This window comes from Xiphias gladius, chromosome 8, assembly GCF_016859285.1.
Source record: "Xiphias gladius isolate SHS-SW01 ecotype Sanya breed wild chromosome 8, ASM1685928v1, whole genome shotgun sequence".
Classification (NCBI taxonomy): Eukaryota; Metazoa; Chordata; class Actinopteri; order Istiophoriformes; family Xiphiidae; genus Xiphias; species Xiphias gladius.
The window spans coordinates 10,325,141-10,351,788 of NC_053407.1; the positions used below are offsets into that span (position 1 = coordinate 10,325,141).

At 41.6% G+C, this 26,648-nt stretch overlaps 1 protein-coding gene across 3 annotated transcripts in view; it reads right to left on the minus strand.

Moving 5' to 3' along the window:
- srgap1a (SLIT-ROBO Rho GTPase activating protein 1a) overlaps positions 1-26,648 on the minus strand; it is an 80,081-nt gene that overhangs the window by 5,102 nt on the left and 48,331 nt on the right. For 2 of the 3 annotated variants that reach the window (XM_040132429.1, XM_040132432.1), the window contains exons 8-20: positions 26,099-26,200; positions 20,169-20,366; positions 19,533-19,617; positions 18,429-18,456; positions 16,446-16,551; positions 14,136-14,196; positions 13,403-13,480; positions 13,079-13,213; positions 11,230-11,335; positions 10,776-11,000; positions 9,319-9,398; positions 4,668-4,848; positions 2,048-2,185 (exon numbers count right to left, since the gene is read on the minus strand). In XM_040132429.1, the coding sequence (XP_039988363.1) occupies positions 2,048-2,185; positions 4,668-4,848; positions 9,319-9,398; positions 10,776-11,000; positions 11,230-11,335; positions 13,079-13,213; positions 13,403-13,480; positions 14,136-14,196; positions 16,446-16,551; positions 18,429-18,456; positions 19,533-19,617; positions 20,169-20,366; positions 26,099-26,200 (1,523 nt within the window). Of the gene's footprint in view, positions 1-2,047; positions 2,186-4,667; positions 4,849-9,318; positions 9,399-10,775; positions 11,001-11,229; positions 11,336-13,078; positions 13,214-13,402; positions 13,481-14,135; positions 14,197-15,733; positions 15,768-16,445; positions 16,552-18,428; positions 18,457-19,532; positions 19,618-20,168; positions 20,367-26,098; positions 26,201-26,648 lie in introns of all 3 variants that reach the window. The other variant, XM_040132430.1, reaches the window with a different exon arrangement.

A 26,648-nucleotide genomic window follows, 5' to 3' on the forward strand; every position in this document is an offset into this window, starting at 1 on the left:
TGCAGTCACTTTTTCTATTGGTAAAACATTTTCCAAAATGGCAAAAACTTGAAATGATTAATCAATAACATCCGAAAGCTGATACATGTCAGATTAACTACTCTGTCTGTATTATTGGTTCTTTGTGATAATGAACAAGCAGTGAGTTGCTCATCTTTTAATCACTTCTCCGAAGCAAATGGCCTCATTGAGAGTTTACGTCTGCCTAATGAACGCTGCCTCAGCCATTATAATTAAGATTTACAAGCAGCTTCATCACTGTGCTAAATAAAAAGCAATAATGTGTAGGGATATGAAGGAGCATGAGACTCTTAGAGACTGTAATTGCAGATTTTCCTGCAAAGCCACTGTTCTGCGATATCTCCCCAAACCCATCATTTCATCAGAGGAAAATAGTCATCTACATTAGTTAAAAAGTCATTTTAAACAGACGTGTGCTTATGTAACACTCTGAAGCTCAAACCTGCTCACACTCTGCAAAACACTCTGGACATGGATATGTCCTAAGTGTAAAAATTAATGTAAAATTAATGAGACAGCACTAAAGGCAACTAATGATAGCTTAGACATTGAAAAATAAAGACTCAGTGGTGGAGTGTTGCAGGCTCAGTAACTGGTGAGAGAAAAAAACATATATATATTTTTTTTCTGACTGCAGTGAGCAATCTAGAATAGTAAACAATTGCAGGGAGCACTGATAACCTGCAGGGGGCGGAGTCTCTTCATAACACCAGTCCCCCTCTGGGACAGTGTACTACAACAGGCACTGCAACTTACTCTGCAAGCTCAGTTACCAAACTGACAGTTCACCCTTTGTTTATAATGGCCTTGGCTAATAATACTGTAAATCCTACAACATTCCACGCATTCCTCTTCAACAGAACAGAAAGCGGACACACTGTAATACTTGTTGTCACTAAGAGAGACTCTAATGTAACTGTCTTGTTTACTGACTTGCTATGATTGTGATGCCAAACTCTACTAGAGGTCCTTTTGGTGAGGGTGTTGTTCGATGAGAATACCGGGAGAGGAAAGAATCTAAATAAAGCTCAGGATATAAATGATTCAACACTTGTGAGGACTGCCTGAATGGAAGAGCAGAAAAAGTGAGTGGGGGGGAAAAAGGAGAAGAAGAAAGAGGGATCACCTGGGAGCTGGTGACAGGTAGAGAGTGTTGGAGACGCTGTCTTTGGGATTTAGAGGAGGTTCATTAAGGCTGATGTGGACAGAGATGATTTTTTCAGATATGTTCTTCATCTGTATACAAACAACTGCAGTGGTGTAAATATTGCTTCTAGTATGAATCATCAACATTTCAACAGTGAAGTAGAGGGGAGTGAGTATGGCTCTGAATAAAATAGCGTTTGTTCATGCGTTTGGCAAGAGCCAGGAACAGACGTTTCAAGGTCGTTTACTCCACCAGCAGAAATGCAGCAATGAGGAGAGGAGCAGGAGACAAAATACTGGCACGCTACCAGCACACGCTGCCAAAAAGTCTGAGGTGTGATTGGATATGTATGTGTGTATTCCAGTATGATCTGCTGATGACTAAGCACCAAAGAGAAATGGGTATTTAATACTTGTACTTTGCAGCGTGAACTGTCTGGTCACTGGGAATAAAATAGAGTGGGAGAAGTTTATTCCTCCACTGACATTTAGGCTGAGAGAGGTGGGCTGAGGATACATAATGACAGACTGACATACGTAACACTGAGGATTGGGTGTATTCTGTACAGCTCCTACTTCCTGAAGGAAGCAGGAAAGAGACTCCTCTCTTTGTGAGTTTGCAATGACATAAAAGGCTAAAAAACATTAAGGATTATATCTATCAGCAGCAGACATGCAGCTTGACAGTTAATAGGTGTTTTGGATTGACTGTCTCACATTAGATAAAGCCAATGTGAAGTCCAAGATGTGTTCTGGCCGCACGGTATATGGGTGACGACGGTGTGAGGAGGACATGTATTAATTTACACAGTGGGATGCTTGTTAGACTCAGAAAAATGTGTCTTCAATATGCAAGTTATGTAGCAGTCTGAAAACCAACCTGGTGATGTAGGCCTCAGATATCCTGGTGTCAGCAGGTGAGTTGATGTCTTTCCCGGAGCACTTGTCCTCTCCAGCGTGGCCGCTGCTGGCCTCGCTGTCAGCCTTCTGACTCAGAGTGTCTGAGAAGTTGTCATCTCTGGGACATAGAGACAGAGTGACACTGAGACATAGAAACAGCAAAATAAATAAATAATTAATAAATAAATTAAAAAATAAAATAAATAAATCGGCAAATCAGTCGATCTTTCATATTTGCACCAGTCTTCGATGACAGGATTTCATATCAGTTTCCTTTGTGTCAGCATGTCTTACTCTCTCCCCCAAGGTCCAGAGAGTCAGATGAGTCATATCCCTGGGCCTCTCAGTATTCTGGTGATGCACCGTGGTGGTGACATGCACGCACACGCACACATCCACACCCACACCCAAGCCAGCTGTATGCGTTTCAGTGAGGTGTGTGACTGGATACTTGGTACAGTTGGTGCCTGTCAGGTGGCAGTAATCAGAGCTACTGAGCTGCAGTGCTGCCTCTGATGATGTGTATTAACTGATATAAAACACAGCGGACACTCTTCTTTAGGGTATCCACATGAATTTCCACAGACAGAGACAGAGGAAGGACAAGCGCTTTCTCCATAGCAGATGCGGCAGTGAACAAAGTTTACAAACCGACATGAGAAAGTTCAAACACCCCGACAGTCGAGTCTTGAGAGGAGACGTGCTTTGCTGAAGTGGTCTCTCAGACGTCTCTCTGTGCGTTTTATTCTGGGCTCTATTATGGGACAAGTGAAGATTGCCCTGTGTGCTCTTTCACTCCTTAGCCTGCTCTGTTTAAGTAGAGAACAGGATATCACTACACTCAGGACCAACCCACACAGCTGTAAATTCCCTTGCACCTTCATTAACTAAGAAGACACCCCCATCAGCAGTGCCCCTCCTGGCGAATTACTGATAGAGGCAAACTGACAGGACATTAGCATGGGAAAGAGAAGAAGAAGAAAGGGGGGAAGGCATTCTAAATGGCCATTTTGTCGGACAGCGTCAAAAAGCTGAGTGGAGTGATTCTCTACCTGTCCTAACGTGACAGTGAATCCAGTCCATTAGGCACCAACAGTCACCATGGCAGAGTGTACGCTTGTTAGTGCTGAGAGTCAGAGACAGTGACAGAAGGTCTGGTTAAGGACCCTGGAGATGGAGAACGCGCCAAAGCTGAGCATGGACAACAGCAGCGGGCAGGACAAATGAGGCTGAAGGTCCTTTAGGCGTGACCCTACAGTCAACTGATGGCCTGTAGCCTCTTATACAGCAAAGTCAACAAGGACAAGTGTGTATTTTAACTCACAGGGATATCATCTGGGAGAACTGGAGGATAATTATTTAAACCACATCTCTAATGCTCTGAGCAGAGCTGCCACTAGTTTAGCATCCTGAGGAAAAATAATCAAGTAAGTTAGTAGAAAAAGTAACATTTTCTCAGCGCACCACCTGTAAGAATTTTTGTTTTAGAGCTATAGCATTCTCACAACAGTACATGTAGAAATGTATGTACTGCTCTATACTTTTATTCATTTATTTTCTTTTTCAAAAATGTATTTGCTAAACCTGGATGGAATAGTTCGACATTTTGGGAAATATGCAAAGGCTTTTTGTTGGTTGCCTGGAAATTGCTCCCTCTAAAACAGTGATTTATTGTTTTTACACCACGGTTTTTGTCTAGATTAAACAAACCAGTAATAACATGTTCATTTGGGAGTTTTAGAGGTGATGGTAGTCAGATTTTGTTACCTTTGGACAGAGTCAGATTTCCAGCCTTTGTGCTAAGCTAAGCTAACCAATTGCTAATTGTAACTTCATATTTGGCGTAGAGAGAGTGGTATCAATCTTCTCATCTAACTCTCAGCAAGAAAGTGAATAAATATTTCACAAATGTTGAACTATTTCAACATTTGCTAAAAAAAAAAAAAATAGCTCAATTTTTGGGAAATAATATATACTTTTTTTTTTGTTGTTTGTTGATTGCTCTCTCTAAAAAAACAGTGATATTTTTTTTTTTTACCATGGTTTTTTTCTAGATCAAACAAACCAGTAATAACATGTTCATTTGGGGGTTTTAGAGGTGATGGTAGTAAGATTTTGTTACCTTTGGACAGAGTCAGATTTTCAGCCTTTGTGCTAAGCTAAGCTAACCAGTTGCTAATTGTAACTTCATATTTGGCGTAGAGAGAGTGGTATCAATCTTCTCATCTAACTCTCAGCAAGAAAGTGAATAAATATTACACAAATGTTGAACTATTTCTCTAAAAACAGCCCACAGTAAGAGGTTGGGTCATTAGAGGCGATCTGACTGGTTAGTATTCACTGCGCATATAAGCTCTGTGCATGATGCAGTTTTTTTGCATGCATTTAAAACAAGACGAGATAGTACATCACATATACAATATAAGAGTGTGTTGTTTATGATACATATGTATAACTTGTCTATACAGTGTTCTCTTTAATTCTAATATCAGTATGAATTCAATATACCACCAGTCAGCCTCAATTCATACTCCAATCAGCTTGATGTTTAATAGATATATTTCTGTAGTTATACTGTATATACATATAAAAACACTCACATGTCTTGGACCACAATGTACTGGTGTGGCACCAGGCCATCGATACCATTGTGCCGTCCCTCCCACCAGTCTTCAGATGCCCGCTGATACAGCAGCAGGGAGGCACCCTTCTTGAAGGACAACTCTCGGGAAGAGCGCCCGACATAGTCAAACTTGGCAATGGCTTCAATAGGCTCGCCCTCTGTCAACGGAGAGTTTTAGTTCAGATTAGACAGTTCAGGTTTGTCAGACAGGGCACAGACATTAAGAAGAAGCGGCTATTATGTCCGCAGACATTTTAATGATTGGATGAATAATGAAGTGGTGCAGTATTGTGAAATAAATATCTCAATCTTGATAGACAATACGATACATGCACTTAAATACATGTTGGCTCCGATGCAGGACAGCCTAATAAAGGCCTGTTTATACACATGGATGCACACTTAGTGCACGCAGACTGTGCTCGGCCAGTTGGTTATTTTAGTTGTAGTCAATAGTAACCCAGCTCTACAACACCAGGCCAGGGCCACAACAAGCCCAGAGGAGCTTTACCGCGATATATATAGAAGCTGATGAGAGGAGATCTATATGACTCAGGGGCATGTCAGCCACTGTATGGATCATTAGATTGAGCTGATAACTACTCAATAACTGTACAAATAGAGCCCTGGATCAGTGACATTGGAAATAATCAGGGGAAAGACCATGAAAAGTTATTACAGACAATACTAATTAGTGGTAGATTGAGCAGTTACCAATACACTTCCTGAAGGAAACACCTGTCGTTTCAGCAACAGCTACAGACAACTCTCCTATTCAAAGAGGTACGTCTCCAAGCCAATATGGATGCACTACAGCAACACAGGTCTAAAAATAGCTTCTTTATTCCTCCCTCACTCCTACCTCTGCCCTCCTCTCATCTCTTTTTCTCACTTTAAGTCAGACAGGGGGTCCCTGGACAGACGTAGCCTCGCCCTAACACAACCTCTCTATATATACACCGTTAGGTAAGCGAACAGAGTAAATGGCTGAAGCTTGTATCGGCCGTGAAAAGCCATCATGATATATCTCTCACAGGAGCTTGAAAGTAATTCCCAAATGAGCAGAGAGGCCACGTGAGGGAGGAAACACGGCTACGATTTTCAACAGAGCACAGTTTTCTTCATTTCTCTTGCCACCTTCCTTGCATCAGTGGGTTGTCAGGATTGACAGGGTGGATATAACGTGGCTCCAATGAAATGTGACAAGCGGGAATTTACTGTCTGCATTAATTGGGCTGCACTGCAGTGGACAAGGCTGTTAATAAAGTTGACGGCAGCCTTATCAGTCTAGGGGATTTCTCTATATCTCACTTCAACCTATCCATCTATCCTCCTTTAGGGATATAAATGTTTGTCCAACATCTCTGCCAAAGGCACACATGCTAGCTCTGCAGTGACGTGGCTGAAAGCAGCAGGCTATCAACTCAACTCTCAGTGCGGTAAAGGATCCTCTCCGTCATATTGTGCAATTATAACTGAGAATCGCTTCAGACTCAACTGCCTGAGGTTACACACACGCACACACTCTCTCACACTGCGAGTGGAGTTAAAGAAATGTTGAACCGTGAGAGCTGGAGGCCTGTGGTGTAAGAGATACGAACTGTCAGATGTCTTACACAAGCCAGTGGAGCGGAGTTGGTGTGGATGTTGCTCTACATCCATGTTCATACATAGAAATAGGGGAGAATAAGCCTGGTATGAGATACGATTAGGATCAATGCAATAGAGGAGGGTAAATTTTTTACTTCTTTCTCTTCTACCCACATTTTTCTCTGAAGACAAATATTAATCATAGGTGCTTGCTGCTACAAACAGAGCGTGAGACTCCATGCTGGACTGCAAAACATGAAAGTCGGTTAAACGCAACTTCTTATGGGGAAAAGGATAACCCTCCCTGTACAGTAAAATAGACTGCCCTTTAACATGTGCAAGCCAATATATATACAGTGTGCCTGCTGGGGGACTTGACAACAAGGACATCCTGCTGTACTCCTGCAAAGGGATTTATAATCAATGTGCCAGTTAGTTCACCCCTGACCTTGTAGCAAAGTTACCAGCAGATAGGACATCAATGTATTGATGGTGAGCGAGAATTGCCACTCTAAAAACAGACAATTTATCTCCCTGCATGACAGCCACGGGCCAAGAGACTGTCGCGTGCGTCAGCCCTGAACAGAAATACACTTAGACTGAGACAATTTATGGCTCTGTATAGCCCCGGTTTGTGCCTCTCATTTAGAAAAGCTATTGTTGCTTTAATCAGGTTTTAAGAAATGAGGAAGAGGACAAATTGTGTGGATGACTGACTTATAAGACTATATTCAATCACAGAGTTTAGGATCTGATTTTTTGAAAAATATATACTCAGTGATCGGTTTTGAAACCAGGTTCTCAAGTTGTGACTGTATTTCTGAACCCACGAAGCCAGAAATGACAGGAGTATGAAATACTGAAAAGTAACATCAATATGTACTAATATAACTGATAGTAACATTTTTAAATTAGGTTCATCTTCATATTCATCAACAGTCTTTGTTTGTATTAAGAGAAAGAGGTACGACTTGGAATTGAAAAAAGCTTAAAAAATGTTTTTATTGTGGAATGTTTTCATCCAAAGTGTTACAAAAGTCTTTGAGTGTTGTTAAATGACTTGTGTGTTTTCTTTAAAGGTTCCTGCACTGTGACTCAAATTCAATGATATTAAACTGGGGATAGGCTCTATAAAACATCTAACACGACGTCATTTATATCTTGATAATCAGACATCCACACATGTCACACATATCTTGATAATCAGACATCCACACATGTCCCTTTCTTCATTTTTACCTCCAACACCTGATTAAAGCAACAATCACATAGCTTTACTTTCTGCGTGTGTTTTGTGTAAATCTGGACAGTCCAGTCCAGATCATCTATCTGACTTAATGAGCTCTAACACACTCCAGGAGGGCCGCGCCGCCGAGACGACGAGATTTCCGGGCAGCTACTTAGACCAACACGTGGAATGATTCTTACTCCACTCTCTCGCTCTGTCTGTCTCCTGCTTGCTCACTTTGAGGACAAAGAGGGCAAACACACTTTGAGCTCTGAGAAGAGAAGAGAGAATAAAAACATATCCCTATTTCAGTCTGCAGAGTCGAGTGCTGGTAACTAAACAGGAAAAGAGGTATGCGCTTTTGTCTGAGATCTAAATGAGGTCATGAGGATTTAAAAATAACTGATGATAACAATTTGACCACAGTCAAGACTCCACAGGGAGGGATTCCATCAGTGCGGACATCCTCCCAGTCCACTCAGAAAAGCTTTTGGAACAAAACCATAGTAGCAAGAGATTTCTGGAAAACATAATCTTCCATTAAGTACTCAAAGAGTTGATAACTGCCATCTGTGTTTTACAGTGGGAATCCTCACATGCAGTGAAGTTTCCCCGTCTAATCAGATGTCCTCTTTAGTGACCGAGGACATTTTGGAAGCAGAGTGATCAACAGCTGATGTAATGAGAAGAGATGAATCATATTTCCCAACTCTGTCTATGGAGACAGATGATGAACGATGACGGGGAGCCCCTAAAAATTGTCTCTGAGTGTGAGAAGGAGACAGGATTGGGGCAGTTGTTGTCACCATGGAAACAGGTTTGGGGAAGTCTGTTACCAAGGTAAGATATGAAGACTTGGCTTAACTATAGGTTGATGTTCTTTTTCGCTCACATTGTCGACATCTGGTCAGCTCTCCGTCAGGGATATTTATCACTTTTTAATGAGCCGGAATTTTATTGTCTATTTTTTCTTCTTTGCTGGAAGCTAAACAGCAACGCCTGATCCTGTCTGATATTTTGGTTTCAACTAACTCAGTCATTATTTGATTTGGACCAGAACAACTGGTATTCATTTCACTCAAACAAAGGACCACATGTATGATCACACAACTTGAACGTATCCCACCCAGGTCTGAAAGAGGTCTATCATTTCCTCCAGTGTCTGCATATGCCTGGTGGGTTTTTTTTTTAAATTTCTTCATATTTCTCTTGGACACATGGAAATGTAGTTAAACGTAGAGAAAACACAGACTTCAGCACAGATTTCTGAAAAGCTATTAAAACCTGACACTCTTGACACACTCCATTTTATTTGCTATTCTTTTACACATTAATATAATACAGATTTTTCATGAGGTAATGAAAAAAAAAAAAAAATCAAGGGAATTGAAATTTTGAACCCAAGGCTGTAACAAAATTTCTCTCCCAAGAGGTCCAGTGGGCGCAGACCACCATGGAAATTTGTAAATGGGGGATGTGGAGATGTCCCCAGGGCCTGAGGGGAAAGCAGCATTAGAATATGAATGGCTGTCCATCACTGAGAGCCCAGTTCCCTGGCCCTTCAAGGTTACTGCATTTAACGGGCTGAAAGGCAGGATTAGCTGCAAAGAGCTGGGTTTAACCCTCGCAACACCACGGACACAAGAGAAATTTGGACAAAGTATATGGCCGGGACAGTACAGCATTGTACTTTACATGTCTGTATGTTTTTTTTAAATGTGTAAATGTGACAAATTTTTACGCATACTTTAACAGGTATTTGTGTGATTGTGTAGTACATACATGCATATATGTTTCTATAGCCACTCACCGTCCTCACTGGTGTGCGTCTCCGTCCCTCCCTCGTTATCTACTTCCTCCAGGGCTCCATGCTCACTGTAAGGGCTCTCACTGTGGACACAACCATGCAAACCATCAGGATCACAGCTATGACAGTGGTGAAGGGTCAGGGGTTAAGGGAGAGTTTCAAAACAGGCCGAAGGACTGAATTTTTTCCTGTTGTGTAGTTTCACCTCCTTTTCTTTTATTTCCTAAAAAAGGATTCTAGACAGAAGACACTTTACGTCTTAATTCAGTTTGCAAAGGCTTCTCCTCAAATCTCAACAGCAATGTATCATTCCAGTTAGGATGACAAGGAGGAAGAGAGATCTTTAAAATTAATATGACCTAGAGGAAGTTCAAACAGCGGACATTATCGGTATTCTTTGAGAGGCTTAGATCCTCTGTCTGTTGTTGGGCCTCTTTTTCTAAATGGTCTTTCTCTGGCATCGTGCTGAGAGAGCTGGCAGTAATGCCAAACACACACGCATGCGTGCACACAGACATTGAGCACACACACCACAGATTACCCCTGCATGGAACTGAGTGTCTGCTCCCATGCTAACATGTCACTAGCCGCCTCCTCTTCTGCAAGAAAGGTAGGCTGCCAAGACAAAAAAACTCCTCAGGGCTTCATGAGCCTCCCTGAGGGGACACAGTCGTGCTGAGACAGGTATTTAGCTCTTGCCAGGGATAAATCCCTGTCAGTCTGTTGTGATGTGAGGGCATAGAAAAGGAGTAACAGGGACGGATAAAAAGAAGAGGAAGCAAGTGATAAGCCCTGCTTACAGATGTGGAGCTGGCAAAGGGCCTCAGGTTTGATCTGTTTGACTCCAGTGTGTGCTGCAATTCACCTAATCACCCTCTCGCTGTCGGGTGACCTCTTTCTTTTTCCTCCTGCCGTGAGGGGGGTAATAAAAGCAATTGTTTCAGCCTGTCTCGCCTAGAAAGCAGCCCACCATGTAAAGTCAGTGCTGAAACTTGCTCTACCTTGTCATGTTCCTTAACCACAGACACCTAATTGGTATGTGTAAGCAATCATGTCAACTCCACTGACATACTACTGACACAGCTGTGGCATTGAGAGTGCACGCATACCCATATGATGAGTGAGTCCCTAATGTGAAGGAGGTTTGGCTGCGTGCCTTTGTTCCATTCACAGTAAGAAAATGGAATAAAAAAAAACCACCGGCATCTGTCCGACTCTCAAACCTACATCTCTTTTAGGAAAGCTGTGCAGCTGAATGAAATGACCTCATTAGAATGCTTTCTTTGCTTTGCTTTTAATCCTGGATAAACTACGACTTGACCCTCAGACCCCGTGGACAGTTTGGCCCGGTAGCCACACAGTGTTCACTGAAGGTGACAGATCACAGGTTGAAAGTTTTGTGTGCTATTTTGAGCAAGAAACTGAAGCACAACCTGTAAAAATAACTTCTCATTCCTCACCAATAGTCTCCTCCAGCCATGCACTTCTCATAAATGGGTCCATCCAGTTCTTTGGCATCAGGGAAAATGGTCTCATGGTGGATGATGATGGTCTTGATGATCTCGTTGACATGGGCCTGGCAGGAGACCTGGTCCTGGCTGTCTGGCGTGGGCATGAGCGTGGGGCCAAAGCATATGGCCAGATTGTATGGGTCCATCATGTTCTCGTCACTGTACTGGGACAAACTGGAAAGGGAAGTGAAGGATGGAGGGAGGGAGGAAAAGAGAGATGGGGACAAAGATGCGAAGAAAAAGCTGAATGAGAAAAGTATATAACATGGGGGGACAGAATTTCAGATCAAATCACAACTGATAGCAACGGATGCTCATAACTTAGGGTGACATTTCACTGAGGGAGCCAGCCTTATACAACAGAATAAAGGGTGGGTTTACTGGTTAGCGTTTATAAACTTACTGGTTGAGGAAGGCGAAGAGGTAGCGCATGACGATGAGGACTGATCTGGGAATGGTGAGGAGGATCTTACGGATGTACAGTGCTCTCTCATACAGGTTGTCTGTTCCTGGAGCAGAAAAGAAAAAAAAAAGAGAGAGAGAGGGTATGATTTTAAAAAAGAAAATGTAATGGTAAATATTGTTAAATAAATTAAGTCTGCTTAGTTTCAGTTAAGGGGTAGGAATAACATCCAGAGTCCATTTTATCATATCTATCTGATGGTGTCCACATATTGATTATCACCACACCAAGTCCCAGGATATAAATACAAGAGCGTATTGAAGCGAAGTCAGTTACTTTTCAGAATTACTGTGTGTCTCTGGGGAACCAGCAAAGAGCACTGATATGAAAAATGTGTGCATGCGCGTGAATGCATGCATGTGGAGGCCACAGGAAATGTATTAACTCTGTGGCAGTGACCTTCACCTCAGTCTGTGTTCCTCTGCTGACATCACAGAGGAAGACAAAGAGGAAAAGGAAGTCAGCATTATTCGTTTGCACCTGACAAGGACGACAAGTAGTTTTTCCTGCTTCACCACAGGATCATCATTGTAACTTTATATAGAGGCAGAACATTCAAAATCTTTCTCATACTGTGTTTTATCAAAATGCTGTAGGATGTCGACTTTTATGTCTTTCACTACTATCTCATTTGTTCCGCTGTGGCACTTGAGGCAGCCTATTTTACTTGGCTGAGCTGGGGCTGTGCTGGCTTCTAAAAATAGTCCTGTCACCCTCCAGCCACTCTGTGCCATCTGGGATTTGGGCTTCTGGGGTACTTGTGATGTATTTCATTTTTCATGAATACCTAACTAGGATTCTGGGAGGCTCCTGAGCACTTCAGAAGCTAGTATTTAAAGATTTACCCCAATGAATACTTATACATCACCTACAAGCCCACATGTACGCACATCTGCGCAGAATATCCCTACCCAAAATGAAAGATATCAGGAGCTGCTGTACGCTACTGTGATGAAAAAACACGCTGTCAACTATGAGTGGTTAAAGGGACAAGTGATCTCGTAGCTGGTTTGAGCTGCTGTAAACAGGGAATCCCCCGTCACTCACCCTGTTCAAATGTGTAAAAGCACACAGAGGAAACAAACACACAGACACACTTCACACAGTCTCGAGTACACAAAAATTTACATGAACATAAAAACACAGAAGTACACACATATACACACACAAAGCCACACAAGGCATTACAGCAAACATTGTGTCCATGTGACTCTCTGCATGTTCAACTGGTCTTTAACAGAGCTAAAAAGCCCCCCCATCTCAAAAGATCTTAGGTCTTAAAAGATCAGAAAAAGCCACACAAAGAGCTGACCAATCTGAGAACTGACTCAGCAAAATGACAATGTGACTATTTTTGTGAGGACTTCAGTGTAGATTCAGCTCTGGACTCAAATGCTGCTCAGTTCTGTTGACATTTAACATTCCACCACCATTCTGTAAGCATGGCCAGCTTTGTGCCACTTATGACAGATAATATCCCCTCACAGTACTCAACCATATACCACACAGTAGCATTCACACTGAGTGTCAAAACTAGAAGCCAGAGCCATTCTGCTGATGACAGAGCTGTATGAGAAGCGTAATTTTGATGATTTTTTTTAGTGCTGTGAGCTGTGATTAAATTTGACTGCATAAAAAACAGTGAGGATCCATATTCCATCGGCATGAAATGAACAGATTTAACACTGAAAAAATTAAATGATTTAAACTTCAGATTTTAACAGAAAAAACACTGTTATTATGTCATAATGAACGACGAAGAACAGGACAAAAATGTGTGTGGTCTTACTGATGCAGGAGAGCAGATCGTTGAACCTCTCTTTGGGGAAAAGAGGGTTCTCCAGACCCCGGAAGTAAAGTTTGAGAACGCCAGCCACTGAGTTAATGTCGTGATTGTTCTCATCATCTGTCAGAGGGTCATTTCCTAAAATACAGACAAGTAAGCAGGTCAGATGGACATCCTTAACAACGAAAACGGACATGACTCAAAGAGGAACATGCCAAGTGAACAAAAACTCAAAAAGCTTACTGGCTCAATACGGTTCAACAAATTACATCCTGTTTGATCTGGGTGATATCATGTAGTTATTATAGTTTAACAAACATCTTGTACCTCTCTCAAACGAGTTCTTGATGTCGTTGACTTCCAGCTGCGATCCGGACACACGGAATATTCCTTGATGTTGGAGGCCTGCACAGAAAAAGACAAAGAAGAGGGTAAAGACGATGGAGAAGAAGAGGGTGAAGAAAAGCTTTTTTAGTTGGACCTTGAAGACACATACTGTTCTTTAAGCCCCTTCACTTTCGTAATTAAGGATAATTAATGAGTCAGGGAGACCACAATCAAGCTCTACTAAAGCCTCCTCCAGCTGGGATTAGAATTTACTAAAGGGAGAGGTCAAGAGTCAGGAGAAACATAATTAGTCTGCTGTTTGCCTCCTTTTAGATTTCTCTCTGCCCGTCATCAGCTGGCTGCTCGATAAGATGCAGTGGACCCTGTAAACAATGAGAGCTCACTACTGTCACATCTTGAATACTTAGTTTACATTCTTTCAGAGTGCCATTTTTGATCTAGTTTAAAACCGATACTCTAACTCATCACTTGTGTTGGGCTAAGCTATGTGTCTGTCTGTCTCTTGAAGTGGGCAGGAAAAGGTTTTACTGCTGTAGACAGGATGAAATCTGGATTCACCCATGACTGTGACTGAAGAGGAACAAACTAAAACCCCACCATGAAAAAAAATGTACACGCCCCAAATAATCGTGAATTCATCACGTCAAATAAGTAAATATAGTCATCAATTCATGATTGCTTAACTGAAGGGACAAAATGTCTGTACACTCACCGTACAAATTTATGTAGCGAATACAGCTTTCGACCACACGGGGGATAACTTGTCCAGAGTCCTTTGAAGGCAGAGTAAACAAAAACATCCAAATGTCAGATCATGTATAGTTTGCCCTTTTGTTACATGCACAAGAACTAGAGCCCGACCCGTCTAGATTTCTGAGAATGGTATACAGTGAATATCAATAACTGAAAAATAATAACAATGTGGTATTACAGAGTTGCTGATATTCCTTTTTACACAAGAAGGAGCCTTCTGTGATAAGGATATTTTATGAGAGACAATGTACAGTCGCTAAAATTTTAATTAAACATAACAGTAACAATATATAATTTACAGTTAATTTAAAAATAACTGTAATAAATGTAATTTAGGGACATTTCAAATTTCTATAAATAAACAGAAGCAAGAAACAAAACTACTGTATATTAAACTTGAATTGAGAAAAAGACAAATATATACAAAAGAAATGTATTCCTGCAGTTTACTGCTCTACAACTTCTTTCTGCATATCTGCAAACATACACTCCAAGACCATTTTATCTGTTATAACCCAGTGTATGCTGATTACATAGGCCTGCAAATGTTTTGGTCGGGCTCTAATAGCAACTGGTCAATGTGATGTTAGAAGTATATGAACATGCACACACAGTGTAAGTGAAGTTTGTAGGATACGATACAAAGTGAGGGTTATTTTTTTGAGATCTGACTAAGACAGACTGAGTTGACCTCACTGGCTATTTAACTGTTCATGCCCAGTCTACTACAATGATTATCACGAAATATGCCATCACTGACTAGCTACAACAGCGAGTATGTACAAACATGTTGTCCAACACATTTCAAGTGGCCTCCAGTGCTGCTAAATATACTTTGTCTTGTTATGCTAGCAAACAAGTGCACCCTGTGTTTAAATTAACGAGAGCTTATCTAAAGAGCCACACGCTCGATACGGAGTTCAGTGCAGAATGATATGAGGTGAGGTGAGATGAGATGAGACAGAGCAGCAATGTCTCCTTCAGAGAAAACACATTCCTCTCACACACTTAGATGTGGACCGTGCTCTTGTTCTGCCTCGGTGCCAGCTACTCATTTGGTTCAGTGCTGAACAGTGACTTGGTACATGCCTTTAATGATACAGTGGATCTGTTTACACCCCTCAGGGGTAAACGCACAGGTCCAAACACAGCATTCGTGCCAAAATCGACGATCATAGAAATGGAGCTGTGAAGGCTTAGGCAGGGGTCTGGGTGCAACAGGATTATGTAATTATATCGCTCTGGATATGTGAGACTGGGGATGCTCTATATCAGACCAAAGAAATACCCATTTTAATGTTGGAAGTGGTTCATACTTAGAATTTCCAAACACAATTCAAAATAAATACATAATTTCCCACAAAATCTTTAAGGAATCTTGATTGACCACATTTACTTCAATTCAGTCTGTCTGAGTCTTCTCACATAATGTAGTTGATGATTAGGAGATAAAGACAAACACAACATGAAAAGGAAAATGTTGTTAAGGTGGGACAGATAAAGGAAATGAGCGCAGGCAAGCAGCATGGGCCCCCCAAGATGCTTCAAGGTGTCTACCTGATGTCGAGCGTGTGAGTTCCGTCGTCCACGGCTACAAAGAAATGTCGCATGAGCCAGAGATAACAGAGAGAGAGACAGAAACAGAGAGAAAGGCAAGACCCAGATTAGGACCACAGCAGCTGCCCATTAAAGCCTTTACTAAGAGTGCACCCTCATTCCACTCTGTGCTGGCATCAAACTCAAAAAGAAAACAGTGAGAACTGGACAGGACCAGGCAGGACTGGCCACCAGTGAGAGGCGGTGAAGAGGCTGGAGGAGGGAGGCAGCACACCTTATCAGTCTGGCATCCGCTCCCTGACTACCATTTATTCTGTTGCTATCACTGGCCTTTGCGCTCCCTCTGGAGGAGGAGGAGGCGAGAATATCTCTGCCAGAGCAGCTCGGTGATGCCAGGTCAGCAGTGAGTCAGGGGAGCTGACGGAGGCAAACAGTTATCACTCCAACTGCCATTCCTCTCCTCCTGCAGCCCTCCAAATCTATTGGTGCCACCCCTACATCTCAGATGCAGACTGCGAGAGCTCACTGACTCATGAGGAAGGTTTCCAGAATCCATCTTAGCACAAATATGTTGTTGTTTTTTTGCTGGTAAAACATAAATCAAAGCTAAGATGCTTTGAGGGAACCCACCGAAATGGCCAGAAAGTCAGAGCAAGACAGAAAATAGAAAGGAGGAGGAGCGATGTCAAGCGGGCAGATTGGTAATCAGTACCTTGATAAATGACTCCAAATTGCCATTAAATAACCTAACATTAAAAACAGAGCGGGGTCTAGCCCGGCGGGTGCCAGTGTGGGTTTTGAGCGGCCCATTGGGATGTCTAGAATACAAAGAACGCATTAGAATAAGTAAACGCAATGCAGTTTTCTTTCAGAATGGTTTATCTCTGAGAACTTATTGTCCAATAACCTCTATGTCCTTCAAAAACTTGAACCAAAGTTGTGGCTGACTCATCTTTAAAACCTCTCCGACTCAAGATGATGGACAGGTGTATCAGAGTATTTTCAGACACTGCTGAATTAACTTTTTCTTTATAATCCAGTTCTCCACAAGACATCACAGGCCAGTAAAATATCAGACGCCGCAGGGAGCATTGTATTTATCAGCATCCACCTCGTGACAGGTCCTGCGGGAGATCGCTTCTCTTAGTTTGCGTGAACATCTGTGTGACTTAATGCAATTTGGCCTCCTGTGACCTGTCCAGGACTTTGGTCCTTTCTGCTGCTCAATCATAATGACAAAACTATTCAGCTAGAAAGGCCTGAAGCTGTTTTAAATATCTGACCATGCCAACACAAAAGATGATATCTTTGCAATATGACTTCAGCTGTCATTATGCACACCATCACCCCAGTGAGACGTCAGCAAATGTCCTACTAATGTAAAAACAATGATACTTCAACTGACATTTTTTTTAAATTACCAATACTGGTTTTAATCTCTATACAAGAGCCCGACTGCATCGAACAATTAATTTCATCACTAATTAATCTGCCAATAGTGTTCTCAACTGTTTTTTTAGTCTATAAAATGTTGGAAAACAGTGAGAAATACCCATCACAGTTTTGCAGAGCTCAAGGTGACATCTTTATATTTCCTGACCAACAGATATTAGTTTACAAGAATATAAAATAGGGAAAATCAGGAAAACATCACAATTGAGAAGCTGGAAGACGGGAATGTTTGGTATTTCTGCTAGGAAAATTACTTAAATAATTAATTGATTATCAAAATAGCTGCCAATTATTTTTTTGTTTATCAACTAATAAATGAATCCACTAATTTTTCCAGCTCAAGAGATTTTTACTCAAAAGTATAAAGTACTCTATTTTGAAGTGTACACAGAAGATACTCTTCTGAGTTTCTGTAACAACAGAAAACACTGCCGGATGTGATCCTGATTCTAAAATGACAAAATTCATAAAACTTCAACAAAAACTTTAAGTAAAATGAAATTACTTTTCTTTTCTTTCCTGACCAACCATTCACTGCAAATTGCTCCATGGCTGTTTAGTTTCCATTGCTAATGAAGAACTAAAAATACAGTTATATTCTTTTCGTAGTATCAAATGTTAGTGAAATATATAGCTTCACTAAAATTAGTGACCAAAAAATAGTCAAAAAAGTGCTAGCTACCTGATTACATTAATGTAAGTACATTTAATAAGTTCATTCCACACTTGAACATGAATAATGACGTGTTTTCAAAGATACAAAACTTAGGCTTCAAGATTCAACTGACCCATCTGTTCCTTTTCACTTCACTTTTGTTGTACTTTAAATCTAACTCTAAAACATTTAAATTGTATGCAATTTTTTTTCCTCCTCTCCTCTTTCTTGGGTTAAACATTCTCCATTTTACAGCCTCTGATTATCTGTAAAGGCCCGACAAAGAGAACTCTCGGGACTATGAAGTACCCAAACCCTCGCCACACGACACCAAATTGGGCTTAAAAACATAGAGGGCAGCACATCTGCTCAGTGCTCTCCAAGGGCTTTGTTTTCTGAATCTAACTATGGACTCCTCATGGTCACAGAGGACTTTACTTGAGAACTTCTTGAGGCAAAGTGCCCTCGCCTTTCGGAGCTGCAACATGTCATAAAAGTTGTTGTCGCTGATGAGAAAAAATGGACTGGATATGTATCTTAAATATGTACAGGTCCTCAAATGTGTGTGTGAGAGAGTGTGTACTTTACCTTGTGGTCATGTAGTCAGCTCTGTGGCCTGCGGGTGAGGAGAGAAAAGAGAAGGGATGCAATGGGAAGTTAAATGTGTGGACATGCCAGGACCTGTCTCTGAGGTCCCTGCGGTGCATTGTGCATACGCCTAGTCAAGCATTTGAAGCCTGCCATCTGTCCACAACCGCTGGCCTCTTGAGCAACACAAACAAAACCCATACACACGTCTTTGCTCACACACAGGCTTTGCTCACACACTTTAGCTTCATTAGAATTACAGTACAAACACACATCTGCCAGGCACACAGTTGTATAGTTTACAAGTGACGTAGGCCCACAGACACATGTTATAGTTACACACAGAGCTACAAGTTTGGACAAGCATAATAAGGTTAAGCACAGAATAGCTTCCAAATGGTTTGGAGAACAGGACTATTCGTTTGTGCGGCCATCTGTTCCAATGAACAGGATCTGACCTGTCTGCGTTTCTCTGCGACTCTCACTGTACTTCAGCTCATTGACAACAATATAATTAAGGAGCGTGTGGGAGGAGCAGGAGAGTTTTCGCTTCCTTATTAGCACACGGTTCCATTAAGCATTACGTGGACAGTTTGACGTGGACCACCAGGACTGCTGGTTAGAACAATGACTGACAGATACTCTTTGGGGTGACCGTGGATTAGCCGATGCCTCAAGGAGATCCCACCAGTGTAGAACAAGGAGTCACCATCGTAATGATCGCCACCTCTCTAATACACGGCAGTCCATTAAATTGGGAGAAAATCAGTCACTAAGACGGATAATACAAGCTCCCAATCAGCTCTGGCTTGCCTGGTTAAAACCCAGATTACCATCTAGGAGATTTGACTAGTGGAAAAAGCAGGGGGATTTGCCACAGAAAAGGTCTAAAATGGCTCAAGTGAGACTGAGGAAAATAAAAAGTAACTAATTAATTATTTGCTATGTTGTCTGAAATATTTTCTCATTTTTTGCTGATGGAACACTAGTGGAAGGGAATTTGACACTTAGAGGTAAGAATCAAGTGCAAGTACTCCACACGGTGCGAGAATGAGAACAGTGAGAGCTATAAGAGGTGGGTAAGCAAAGGGATCGTGACTGTACCTTCACCGAGGGTCCTCTTCAGCAAGTCGTGTTTGGCCTGCAGCTTGGAGATGAGATTACTGCCCTCCAGAAACTCACGGAATTTCTGTGGAGTATTGAGAGTAATTACATGGCGGCCCTGAGTGATAGCTAGAGCGTGCACTCTTAAGACAGCAATCTATGGTAAGGCAGCCAAGGGCAAAGGACACGCTGAGAGTCTTTTCAAAGTCTTTATCAGAGCATGTCCGTCTTCAGACTGGAACAGGATAGTCTTTAGCCTTGCAAAATAGAAATATTTTGGGAGAGCTATCCCTCTGCCAGCTGATCAAAGATTTCAAAGGGGTTTGGTACATGAGATTCAGAGTATTAGTCCAATAGAAGTTAAATGCACAGATTAAGCACATTACTGTACAGATAAAACCTTTAAATTCATATTCTCAGATTCATTTTAGAGATTTTTTTAGCAACTATTAAACAGAGAAAACTTGCATTTTCACTTTTTTAAAACATCTAAGTTTAGAAAGAAAACGGAGGTAACAACCTAGTCTATAAGAGAGATTTGTTTCTATTTTTGTACAGAAATAAAAGACATCTCTGAAGTCTTCTCCCTTTGGGTTTGCTCACTTGTATCCACTACCATCTCACAACTCCACTCACCATAAAGTAGAACTGCTCTGTCTCCTGCTGGTTGGCCCTCCTCTTGGCAATGCTGGGTTTGCTGAGGTATGTCTCAGACACAGTGGACTTGACTGACTCGGTGGACCGGCTGTGGTGGAAACACTCGGACACGTCATAGTCTTCAATGGTCACCATGTCCTGGATGGTGGTCAGGGTTGCCTCTGACGTCTTTTTGATCTGGGGACACGAGGAAAGGGGGATGATGAGGAAGAGTTTGTCAGTGCAGAGAGCTGCCTGCTTAAAAGCTAGATGTCATCTCTTCACTATCATGATGTCACCATCAAAGCACATTAAGCGGCTTGTACCATCACACTCCCTAAAAACCCCTCTCTTTATCCCATTACACTCTGAAAAATTCTGGTGTTTTCTGACAAGACACACATTCCTAAAAATCCACCAGCCCCTGAACATGAATCCAAGCTAAAGCAATCCATTTGCACACACTCAGAGGGACCAGAGGTGAACTGTGTTGGCTCGAGATGGTATATTCAGTCGCAGGCTTTTAAGATTCATTTCCATGGCCGTCTCTTCCCTGTTAACAGGAGTGCTTCTCTTGGATCTTATAAATATCAAGACTTGGCCGAGTGTGGCCTGCCACTTAGTGAGAGAGGTGTTCAGACAGTGCAAGTGCTGCAGGCCATGACTGTGTCCCCTATATGATGACAACAGATGACAGAGGACGTGACAAACAAATGGGAGGGCAAATGAGTTTGTAACAGCTCCATAAAGGTTTAAGAGACCAAAACAAATATAAACTGATTGTGCAGACTAGAAATAATGAACTGCAGTATACAGAGGAAATGACACAATGGAGGCACACTGTTGAATATAACTGAGATTTAATAAAACAAATCTGATGTTATAAGAGTAAAGTTGTAACTTGATAAAGAATAATAGTATTATGAGAATTAGGTTGATTTGTTTTCAAAAAAAGTCACTTTGTTAGAAGAGTGAGAATTTTCTTTAAAAACAAGAGTCTACAGTCATGCTAGCAGCTCTGTGAAGCTTTACTGAGGCACTGTGGTGCTTTGAGCTAAATGAAAGTCATGGAACCCGAGTGTAACAAGTTTCATGGCAATCCATCAAATAGTTGTCAAGACATTTCACACAAAACAAAAAATGTCAACCTCATGGTGGCACTGCAGGGGATCACCAAAGTCAGTGGGCTTCATCCCCTGGGGACCATGAATGTTTGTACAAAATTTCATGGCAATTCATTGCATAGTCCTTGAGATATTTTAGTCTGGACCAAAACAGCTGACTGATCAACTGCCATTGCCATCTATAGAGCCAAGCTGATAGCGGGGCTAAAACGTAAAATATTTCATGAATTAAATCATAATATGTCGTTACTTATTATAAAGTCTCACTAAAATAATTACTCCAACATTTTATTGTGAGCAACATAAAGAAAGAATTTAAAAAGGCCCAATTGTGAAGATCACAAATAACTTTTATTTACTATAATTACAAATATGATCAGTAATATTGAATGAGGAGATTAATAAAATTGATAAAACCAGGGACCATTCAGGGGTCAACAGTGAACATTCTGCCTGATGTTAAATCCTACAAAATAATTCACCAACCGCCCTGTTTACTGAAATAATATTAACATAGGAACGTATCGACAAAGGGCATTTGCAGCATAAGGAGAAATAGGAATGGTGAGAACGACAAAAAGAGAGAGGGGACAAACAGACAAGGAGGAAGAGCTTAGTGACTGTCAAATGTGACCATGAATCACTGATGTGAAAAATCACCAGCAAGAAAAGACGCCCAGCTGTTGCAGATACAGCAACAACCACCTCTCCAGGAAAACGCTTGTCTGCATTCAAGAGAGACACTCTGTGGGGGGAGAAAGAAGTCCTGTGATCATCGCAGCTCGATTGTGTGTGCTTTTAAAAAGTGGTAGCCCCACGGGTCAATGGGGCCCTGAGTGAGACACAGCTGGAATTCCTCCCAATTACTTTTAATGGTCAGGAGGACCCCTGCTCAAAGGTAGTGACCCCATTTCTTGGTTATTAAGTGAGTCTGACCGAAGTGCTGATGAAAGAACAAGGTGGATTCCAGGTGTAACTGTTATATACACCACGACAACGGTGGATTATCGCTTTTTTCCTTTAAACTGCATGACCCGTGACTCATTTGGCCTTCAAGAAAGAACAAAACCCACCTGAAAATAAAAGTGGACTTATCTCTTTCATGTGTTGCTGTGATGGATTACAGCGCTGACACACATGCTTGCTGGGGACAATGTAGATATAGTTACAGATTCATCCATCCAATGAAGTAAAAACATACTGCAGCGTTGAACATGGCTAATAACAGCATAGAAAAGGGGGGATTCTCCATCAGACAACTTGACAAAAATATCATCCTCTCTTGTAACTGTCAGGGATTGTTATTTAGTTATTAAAGGATTGATTTTCTGTACTAGAATGAAAATAACCTACCAGCTTTAATAGACAGAGAAAAGGTACTGTACTCATACGATCACTTTGCTTATATGCATTGTAGTTTTATCCACAGCAGGTCCCTAAAATTGGTAGCTTACTGAGACATACAATCATTAGTATCACATGTTGAATGTGTTTGGGCTCCCTCTCCCCATGTCCCAGGCAGCCTAATCCCAGGTGGGCCCTGTGGAGGCAAGAGGCCCAGCTGTCATCATGAAGACAGGACCCATGCATGCGAGAGAACTGCTCCCAGTGAAAAAGCTGTTGAGTTTATCCATTATTCAGCAGACGAACAGTTACCAGTGTTCACTGCTGGGCTCAATTACAACGAAGCTTTTAGAGAGACTTGGTGGATATGCCCATTAGTCCCTGCAGCTGCACAACAGACCCGAAGAAAGTCCAGGGGATTGAGTTAAATTTGTTTTTTTCTTAATAAAGAACCATGACGCGGGTATTTTCTAGGGTCTTATGCCGACAGTGCATCAATTCGAGGAGCTCAGTCAGCTGTCTGGCTTACCTACAGTCGTCATTCACAGGACTGAAAATGGGTTTTGTACTATCAAAATCTGAAATAATTCCACCATCAAAAATCACCCACAGTTATCGCTACATCCCCATCACATCTCAAAACTCGCGCGCACGCAGGCTTTGATGTGCCTTCCTTAGATTTATCTGAGGAAAAACAATCACTCCCTGCAAAGGAGATGGTATTAGATTGCCAGAGTTTAATGTGAAATGTCTTGAGAACAACCGTTAAGTGTGCTTGTATGTCTGGTGACAAGACGAAAGACAGCAGAAGAGGAAAAGTGAGCTCTGGTTCATACAGAAGCAAATGAGATTTAAATGGACAGATTATTAAATCTCAAAAAGAGATGAACCACGATGACTGATTTAGGAGCTGAAATGAACATCGTCCACAGCTTTAAGACTTTTTTGATGAAAATAATTAAAATTGTAATTTCTGCTGCAGAGGCACATAGCAGGGCTATGTTAGCCCAACAACTTAGTTGGGCTAATTTAGAGTAAGATCCAGAGTGTTTCTCCTCACGTTGCAACCCACCCACCTCTGATGCAGAGTAAATTATTTAGCAATGTTTTTTCTTTCACCATTTCACGGGAGTCATAGAGGTTTGAGGAAACAGCTGTACTTCTATTAAGCACTGCCGTGCAGCTTTTCCTGGCCGGATATAGACCGACTCTTTTTCTCTGTTGTACATTTGACAGTTGGGCTTGTAGGTCGTCACAGTGCTTTGGAAGTTAATTTTTCAAGGATGTATCTGGCACGCTGTTCCTGGGAAGAGAGGCCATCTGGTGATCCTAACACAAGGCAGCAGCACCCTCCAATTCTGACCCACCAGGACATCCATTTCAAGACACAGGCGGACAAGGACATGAAGCCACCGGGGCTTGTCATCTCGTAGCATTCACACACATTCAGACACACACACACACACACACATTCAGACACACACACACACACACATTCACACACACACACACACATTCAGACACACACACACACACACACATACATTCACACACACACACACACACACACACACACACACACAAGGGTGCATGTGTATGTGCCCAGTTCGCATACACACACACACACACACACACACACACACACACACACACACACACACACACACACACACACACACACACACACACACACACACACACACACACACACACACACACACTCGCATACACACACACACACACACACACTCGCATACACACACACACACACACACACACACAACACACACACACAGGGTGTGTGTTTACACCTTACATACTGCAGGCCGTGTGAATTGTGATGATACGAGCAGGACCGGGACTGGTGTGCATACATAGCGTAAAACAACACACTGAGTCACAATAACAATTAGTAGGGCTGCAACTAATGATTATTCTAACTATTGATTGGTTATCAATTTTTCTGTTAATCTATAAAATGTCAAAGAAATAGTATACGTCCATATCACCAGTTCTTAGCGTCCAAGGTGACATTTTTAATTGAGGTGACATTTATAAATGTCACCATGTGTCTTTTGTACCACACACAGTCAGAAACCAAAACATATTCACATGTGATTTAAAATGATAAGCAAATATTTTGAATTTTTACTTGATTAAAATTATAATCCTTAAATTTACACAATTTTTATGGTCTGCATTTTTTCACCATTAGCCATTCCATGCATTTACATTCTGTAATTACCACTCAGTATAGTAGTTTTCATTGTCGGTGGTGGAGTCTGCTATCCCAATGATGGATTAAAATTGCCTACAAGGGATTAATAGGAAATTATGCATCCATGTAATCAAGTGTTATTGTTTGTAATTTTAATTTATTGACAGCCTCATTGTTTACCGTTTACTCTCCTAATGCCATATCACAACTCTATTACGTTACTGCTAATGCAAATCCAACCTTTCCTACTCCTGCTGCTTCACATTTAAAGCACTGGAGAGCAAGTATGGAATATGGAGTGGATTTTATTTTGAACGAGACAGATAGAAAGGTGTGCCTTTGAAGGTAAAGCCTGACCTCGCACTCCTAGGGCAATACCGGCAACTCTACTTTCACAAAAAGTAGTTAAGGTTTGTCCAAAAAGTCGCCAGCTTTGTTGCTAGGTGCTTTTGTGAAAAGGGTGTGAAAAGCCAGTAAATGTAACGACAAAGGTGCTAAATGGGCAACACTGCCTGTAAATGCCGCCTTGATGACACAATAGTAACTATTTGAGCCAATTCATTTTGAAAGAGCAACAGGGGAAACTCCGACACTTGGCCAGTCAACCAATGGTGTAACTTCATCACTCGGTCATTTCGCATCTGGCTGACCAGTGGTTTAATTTTGTCATGCATGCATTGACTAAGTCATTCACTCAGTCACTCACTCACATTTGCATTTATAGGGTAGGTCCTGCTGTTGTGATCCAGCCAAAAAAAAGTTACTCAATACACATTAAAACAATAAAGCCTGAGAAGCAGAGATGCACCTCCAAAGTCAAAACAGAGCAGCGCAGGACAGGTTTGTGCAAATGAAAGCCAGACAGTGAATTCTACCAGTGGGAGCAAAAATGGAGGCTTTGATGGCTACCTGCAGGGCATGAGAGAGGGGAAAATATAGAGTGTGTATGTGTGTGGTGTGTCTATGCAACAAAAACTTTGATTCAGCAGCGATCACCAGTAGCTATTCTCCATCTCACCTTGGATGACTTCTGGCTACTATAAACTTTCTTTAGTAGTATTAATACTCTGCAACTGTGAGCATCTTGCAACCAACAAATAACAGCAAAATGCAACTCCTGTACTTCTGGCAGACAACATAACAGGAGCAGCAGGGAATAGTTTTGACATGTGTGATATAACTAAACCCCCCCTGTGCCACAAATACCTATAGAGTGAGTTGAATTTGTTTTTGCATTATTCTACCTCTTCGTTTTCAATCTTCAGAGTAGCAAGGCGAGACTGCAGCTGCTGGAACCTCAGGATGAGCTCTCCATTCACTGGAGGCTGCACTGAGATCTGACACACCTGCAAAAATAAAGAGAAAATAAACAGTAAATAATCAAGAACCTAAAACTAAAACATACTGAAGGAACAAGGTAACATAACCTTCGGGCTTAAACAAGACAAAAACAGGCATCTAAATTCTTATTCAGTTGCAGAGCAAACCACATTTATTTCTGCCAACTGAATGCAGGCAGCCACAGAACAACAGCTAGTAAACAGACATGATATCAGCATTGGTAGTGCCAGCCAAACAGTAAAACTCTTAGCATATGTTGAGCTACACGGCTGCAAGGGGAGAAATAACACGATTTGTCAAATTCACCGCCCCATAAAACCTGGTCCGGCAGCCCAGATGCAGTAAAATGCTGCACTTAAGCCACGCAAAACCAGGCCTCATTAAGTCTGAGACTTTTTTAATCAACTCCAAATTCACTTACATGTTATTCTTTGTATTTGTAATGAAACACCT